The following is a 7,858-nucleotide window of genomic DNA, read 5'->3' as shown; positions in this document are numbered from 1 at the left end:
GTATATTACCGACACATACCTACATATATCGCAGGCCATGTATAACTGTATATTACCGACACATACCTACATATATCGCAGGCCATACATTATATTACCGACACATACCTACATATATCGCAGGCCATGTATAACTGTATATTACCGACACATACCTACATATATCGCAGGCCGTGTATTATATTACCGACACATACCTACATATATCGCAGCCCATGTATTATATTAACGACACATACCTACATATATCGCAGGCCATGTATTATATTACCGACACATACCTACATATATCGCAGGCCATGTATTTTATTACCGACACACACCTACACATACAGGGTATATATCTACAGCGATATTCCTGTGGACAACGGAACCTCGTCAGTCCGGAATGCAATTACCCGAAAAACCTGGAATCGAATACGTGAAAATTCCATCATTTCGCACATGCTATTCGGTTAGGCTGTTTATTCCTTGAAGTGCATCATATTGTTTGTCACGTGATTAAATTTTCGTCACGTCACAGACTTCTATATTACATTTTGATGTCATAATGGAGATCATACATGTATATGTAAAAATAAATCAAGAGTGGCGGAATTTAAGACTTAAGGATATTATATACTTTTTTCGTAATATACTCTAAAGTTATTTATCATAAAGGATCTTAATATCGTTGAAATGTTAGTACTAGTTTTGTAACTATTCAGCTCACCTAATGAGTGGGGTACCTGTATATAGTAGCGGTGTCAGTGTGCGTGCGTGCGTTCGTAGTAAAACGCTTTGTACAAGAAACACTGTATGTCATGAATTCATGAATACATTTAGTTTATGCTCGTAGCCAACTGCGTTCATACTACCGTATACGCCGTCAATCCTGATTATAATTTGGTGGTCATCGGTTGTTAAAGAGTCAAAGACAAAGCGGGATGGGTAAGGGAGAATTGGTCGGGTAGATTTGTGCGAGCCTCTTGCTCACTTTGTTTTCAGACTAAAAGTCAGATATTATCAACCATGCTTTTATAAACATGTATACACGTATACGTGTGCTATCCGTATGTGTTCTATGTTACGATTTTAGCTAAACTAGTGTGTAGTTGTACCGCCCGGCTAGTGTTCCCCTGATGAGCGATATTGTGTTATAATCAACCATGCTTGTCTCCTCGCTAACGCGATCTGGAAGTATTCCCATTGGAGTGTTCCCAGTTTCATTCCATGTCCGTGTCCATGAGTGAGCATTGGAAGTCGATAGTGGATGTATACGGAAATGTGATCAACACACCTCAGTGTACAGTGAAGTGCGCTAATTAGATTGTGGTGTTAGTACATGTACGGCATATGCAATGTACTGTTCATTAGTACACAAAGGCGGTACATAGTCCCCACTGTTTTTATACATGTGTTGAACTTATGTGTTTTGAACACTCTTTCGTCATGAATAATTCAGTTCAATATCTACTGAATTGAGCGCATGTTGGTATTACTAGGTACCACTGCGCCAGACGACGAACTCAGGTAAAGCGCTCATTGCGTGCAGCGTGTCTGTATAGTGCGACCACATATACAAAACATATCTACAATTTATCCAGACAAGTCAGGCTACCGAACTCGAACAGTGGTCAATGGACTTATATATATGTGTATACATATTCACCTAGTCAGCTGTCCTGTCCACTTCGACGCTCTAGTAGCTTAGAGAATCTGAGACGGTGAAACAGGAATTCTGCTTGCAGACATTTGGAATGGCTATCCCGGGATATCGTTCCGTTGCTGCCTGACGCTCTGACTGAAGAATCAACTGTCAGACTTATTTCGCTGTGAGGGTCCCAGGCGCATGATTTAACAGTTTGTAGTTTGGATGTAATTTCTCTTGTTTCTGAGATAGGAAGTGCGAGGCGTTATTCACATATTCTTTTGGGCTTTATTTGATTTTGAAAACTGAAAAATCAATTTAGGCCGGGAAACTGGTTTGACTTGGATACAGTAAGAGCACTCCAAGTCATGAGATGATCTCTGTGTATCATCACTCCTGTGTCTATGAACAACTTGCTGTATTCTTTGGGGTTACGACCAACATAGAGGAAAGAAAATGACAGCCATGTTGAAAATGTCGAAGATTGAGGTCCTGGTTGAGGACGATCCTCCGGGAAAGACGCAGCAAAACGATTATCAGGTGAGCTACGTCCGGGGGCGGGGTGTCAAACATTTCGGGAATAGCACTGTTCAACTGATAAATAGGAAGTTTGTTAAATGTATGAAAATACTATTGCTATTAAAGTTGAGTTTTCTGAAGCCACACCCGACCAAACTCTTACTAGAATAATATATGAGAGAAATATATTTGATTGACTGGAAATGGTCAGTAAGGTCGTTGGTTAGATGGTTAGATCCGGCTACCGTCTAGGGTTCGGAGGTCTCGGGCACGGGTCCTGGTCAGGCCGAGGCTTTATCCAGGATTATTAAACTAGCATCTTTACTTAGTTTTCGTCAGTTTATCAAACCATCGATATTAACAAGGAATTCAATTAGACAAATCATTAAAGTGAAGTACCATCTGACCATAAACACGACATTGATTGGGATATATTTCCGGTCTTATTTTAAGATTTGTTGCTTATTGACTACCTGTTCAATATTAACCACGGCATTACCGCTATGTTACCTTCACACATTCTGGTGACATTGATTGTTGACGTCATCTTCATTATGACGTCATAATTGTTACGTTGGCTATCACAAACCGTCTCTGGACAGATGGCTGTTCTATTTATTAAACAAGCGTATACGAAAAATGCATTTTTGTACGAAATGCTGAATGATAATAAGTATAACTGTCAAAAAATGGTTAATATATATTATATATAACAAGCTGCTTTCTGTTAGCATATATAAAGCTAATATAGGCAATATCAAAGCAACTGGGCGAAGGCAAATAACATATGAAGCGCTAGCTCATTGAATGCTCATTTTTCCAGTTGGCATTCGAATTGCTTATAAATGCCAACTGAAAGCAGTTTAATGCTTCAATGTACAGACCGGTAGTACGCTGCGTACTGTTTACGTGTTGCGCGCATTTCCTTATTCAGTAATTTTTGGAAGATTTTTCGTTTTCTTATACGTTCGTATGAGTTCTTAAACATTGATGTCTTTGGCCGATTTTTATCTCAATTTTTGAAAACGTGTAAGACTCCCTTTTTGTTATCAAGTCACATATGTGTTGTACTCTTGTATTTGTACTTCTCATTTGTACTTTCACAAAACTGTATTGAAATTGTTATACGTATCTATTCCACATACATTGTACTATTTCATATTCAGAAGATCATATAAAGCTATCACGATCACCTAGAACCACATGTTATACCTCTATGTAAAGCTTAAATAATTATCTATTACATGTAATTCAGCACTTAATGCGCATGTTGCTATACCGGCCAAAATTAAGGTATATTGTAGAAACTCGCAGATGTGGAATGTTTTACCTTTAGTGTATGACAACGAATTATGATGTGTGTACGATCTGTTGTACACAATCATATGTGATGCTCTCTATTTCCTTCAATTTCGAAATCCAAGGGTTACACGCTCAGTACAAAATCGAGGGCGGAAGTCTTTGATTTCGAAGACATATTTTCAAAAGAGTTGCCATATTGTTCAGTTAAACGTGCACATAGAACCGGTGAGTCATTTCTCTATTCGTAAATGTATTCGTCTTTTAATCACAGTCAGATACTGTCGGTATCGCTAATAATTCTAATATAAAGCCTAATTAATTTGTTATGATTGGGTGGTGGTTGGAGCGGTAACTTTTGTTTACGTTATAGATACTGAAAATAAAAATGTGTAACGCCATTCATAGCAAATCATAGCCTGCAAAACCTTAGACAACAATATCCACCAAAGTCAGAGAGAAACTGAAACTCGGCTAGTGGTACTGTGTAGAGTACAAATGTCCCAACGTGATGCTGAACCATTTTTTTCAATAATATTTACTTACATCTTATGAGGAATTTGTGAGACAACCAACAGGTGAGACATTCTTCTTGTAAGTTATCAATGGTTTGATTCAGTTAGCATAACTAAGACAAAAGTACCGAAGAGTCTACAGTATTTGTATTGACCTCTTCAAGTTCATAATACAGTAACCTATTCTCACTGATTCTTGCTCGCCGAGACACGTATATCTTCGTTAAACTAGGTCGTTAATTAGTAACTAAACTAGCGACTAAGAGAACCACAGCTCCTTTAAATTTGGAATAATGTTAACTTAACGTGTTTCGAACCTCGGACCTCAGACCCTTATACTATTGATCTAACCAACTTATCTGAACAACAGTATACACTGGCTCAGTCGCGATACAGATAAAATAGAAAAAGAAACTAAGGTGGGAGTTACTGTGTGTATGAAAATCTACTACGGAAAATAGGCTTACAACACTGTAAAACGCCTTTGTTTGCTATTGTTTCACCGAGAGCTACAGTATATAAGACAGAAGTTTAGTTAGTTTAAAAAATTGATTACAGATAATGTGTATAAGGGATTAGACACAAGTTAAGGTACTTCCCAATAACAAAATGGCTACCACCACTCATTTCAAATGAAGTACTTGGACAAGCACGCGGAAGCATAACATTTACAATTAAAGGGTATATTTTTGAACAATTCAACAGTCAATAACCAATGAACTGAATATTTCGGGACAAAAATTGAAAATGTTGATTTTGGAGACGATTTATAGTGAATTCTTTCCGAGTATTTTTGTCGAAAGAACAACAGTGCAAAAATCTTCAGTTCTAAATATTTAACATTGCATGAGTTTCAACTAGATCTATTTGTCGAGAAAAGTGCAAGAAAATGCTTCAGATCTCGAGAATGATGACATGTATTTTGATGGGATATTTTACAATAATTCATCAAGCTAACAAGACTTTTGATACAAGTCGAGCCATATTACCTGAGTGGGAACCTGTAGTGAATGGTGTACAGGTAAATTCCAACCTCACTCAGCCTTGCATCTCAATGGACATCCGACCTTGTGATATTTACAAATTTAAAAGTTTTTTTTTCCTGAATTGTGACTTATATCCAACGTCATATTTCCGAGGAATTGAAAGATAGTTTCTTATATATGACACCGTTGCTCCAAATTTTCACAGAAATACCAAGAGAAATAGATAAATAAGTATAAAGTACCCATACTCTATCACTTAACACCGAAACAGAAATTAGAGTGGAGATCAAATTAGAATATTCAACTGCGTGAAATGCAGGAAACGGAAAGCAGGTTATATTTTTTAAATATGAGCTTCAAGATCAGGTTATCAGCTTTCCATTGGTATAGGATATGTGTGTCTGCGGTGCTGATTTTTTTTTTATAACGATTGAAATTTGAACATAAAACGCCTCACAGAACAAATAGTTTCCAGATCTTCTCATGTCACATGAATTGATGACGTCATGGACAATGCCGAGCGTGACGTCAAAATTCGTTAAAAGCCGATCGGCTCAGATCGGACCTGCGGCAGTCAACGTAAAAATCAGATCGGCCCGAATCGGCCCGGGGGCAGTCTAAGGGTTAAGTACAAGAGAATGTATTCAAAAATGATAAAGAAAAATATAGCCTGGTGTTATAGTTTAAATTATTGTTAACCCTATTACATTGCAAAAGATGCAAAACGTCACCGGTATAGAGAAATATATTCAGTGCAGCTCAACATTTTGGAGTATAACTGTTTAGTCCAACACGTTTATTGTAACACTTGGAGTATACATACCGTGTTGTATTTAGAGTTTATAATTAAGCAATAAACTGCATATGTGGCAGACCAACTGGTATAACTGCCACATGTGACACATGTGGCAGTTATACCAGGTGGTCTGCCACATCTATGCAGTTTATTGCTTATATTTATATTTCCATAATGAGAATTCGCAAAAAAAAATATGTCTTTTCCAAATTTCCCGCTTATTACCGTCAGGTTAGGTCAATATCTAGAACGGCACAAAAATAACAGCTGACGTCATGCGCTATTTCCCGTACAAAATTGAAAAGACTCCGCATCTTTCGTTAATTTGTTTTTGATTTATATATATATCATATTCTCGATAATAGTAACAAATTACATTTTGTAAGTAACTAATCAAGTGTCGTAAAACATTTTCCGATTTTATTGCGACCTATATCCGGCGCACGCACTCAACGGAAGCCCGCAGTAATCAGGTCAGAATTATATTTGCAGTCAAGCATGTTGTTGATGTTGATCGTGCAACCGGAGAAGGTTGAATTGGTGAAAAATCCAGGTGTAAATTGTTTGTTGACCACACAGACACTTGAGACAGGCAGCTGGTGTTCGGGATCAAAGCAAAAGATACCGATAAGTTCGGTAGTGACACTGTTAAGTCGCTTGGAGGTGCAAAGACCAACTTCAGTTATAGTCTCATAAGATGAAGCTGCTATTGGCAGTACTTTAGTAGTAATATAGAAGGGCTTTGCCACACCAAATGTAAATATTACACTGTAACACTTAGATTGCAAATAAAGTGTAACTTTTGGAATATATATACAGTGTAACGCTTGGTCTATGTACAGTGTAACACTTGGACACTATAAAGTGTAACACCAGGAATATATACAGTGTAACATTTGGACTATATATAGTGTAACACTCGGAATATATACATTGTAACACTTGGATTATGTAAAGTGTAACACTCGGAATATATACAGTGTATAAACCCTCTCACACTAGGGCCGCGTTCTCACGGCGTTCAAGAAAAATCCAGAACGCCGATCTGCGCGCAGTGGAATCGCAAGCATCGTCGCGGCAACGCAGTGGCATCGCCAGTGAACGCGGTGGGATCGCATTGAACGCCGAGCGATGACGTGCACTTTGAGCAGGCCCAAAAATATGCCGTCGCTCTGCGTTATGATAAGAGCGCAATGGGATCGCCGCGAGGTCGCCGTAGCAGCGCAGTTAGGTCTCCTACATCGCCACAGGATCGCCGCGGGCGCGCACAGAGGTCGCAGTGCGAACGCATTGGTTATCGGTGGCACTTGCACGGCTTCTCTGAGATGAAACTGCGTCTGTACGGCGCTTATACGCGCCGTGACAACTCGATGCACGCAGTTGAAGCGCCATGTGAGCGCCATGGCAGCGCAGACAATCGTCAACTAGATCTCCGAAGGAACGCGGTAGAACGCCATGGAGCTCCGTTGAAACGCCAAGGTCGCCGTGATAACGCCGTGACATTGCCATCTCCATGAAAAATATCAAATTTTCCTGCGATCTCACGGCGCTCTGGGAAATTTAACAACGCCGTGCAATCGCAGTGGCAACGCGGCTAGGTGTGACAGGGGCTTAACATATGGACTATATATAGTGTAACACTCGGAATATATACAGTGCAACACTTGGACTATATATAGTGTACAATGTAACACTCCGTATATATATAGTGTAACACTTAGAATATTTATACAATGTGACATTTGGAACATTTATACAGTGTAATAGTTGGAGTATACATACAATGTAACACTTGGAGTATATGTACATTGTAACATTTGGAGTATACATACATTGTAACACTTGGAGTATACGTACATTGTAACACTTGGAGTATATGTACATTGTAACATTTGGAGTATATGTACATTGTTACACTTGGAGTATATGTACATTGTAACACTTGGAGTATATGTACATTGTAACACTTGGAGTATATGTACATTGTTACACTTGGAGTATATGTACATTGTAACACTTGGAGTGTATGCATGTTGTAACACTTGGAGTATATGTACATTGTAACACTCGGAGTATATTTAATTTTAACACTTGGAGTATACATAGAATGTAT

General features: G+C 38.5%; 1 protein-coding gene across 5 annotated transcripts in view; it reads left to right on the top strand.

The window, feature by feature from the left end:
- LOC110459248 (putative sodium-coupled neutral amino acid transporter 11) overlaps positions 1-7,858 on the top strand; it is a 113,316-nt gene that overhangs the window by 55,492 nt on the left and 49,966 nt on the right. The window contains exon 1 of one of the 5 annotated variants that reach the window (XM_021511417.1): positions 1,111-2,170. The exons of 3 other annotated variants lie outside the window; for them this stretch is intronic. In XM_021511417.1, the coding sequence (XP_021367092.1) occupies positions 2,087-2,170 (84 nt within the window). In that variant the 5' untranslated portion in view covers positions 1,111-2,086. Of the gene's footprint in view, positions 1-1,110; positions 2,171-7,858 lie in introns of those variants that run through there. One more of the 5 variants, XM_021511426.1, reaches the window with a different exon arrangement.

The sequence above is a fragment of the Mizuhopecten yessoensis genome, unplaced genomic scaffold (assembly GCF_002113885.1).
Source record: "Mizuhopecten yessoensis strain PY_sf001 unplaced genomic scaffold, ASM211388v2 scaffold1313, whole genome shotgun sequence".
Classification (NCBI taxonomy): Eukaryota; Metazoa; Mollusca; class Bivalvia; order Pectinida; family Pectinidae; genus Mizuhopecten; species Mizuhopecten yessoensis.
Note: the sequence above shows the minus strand (reverse complement) of the source record. Positions and strands in the feature narration are given on the sequence as shown.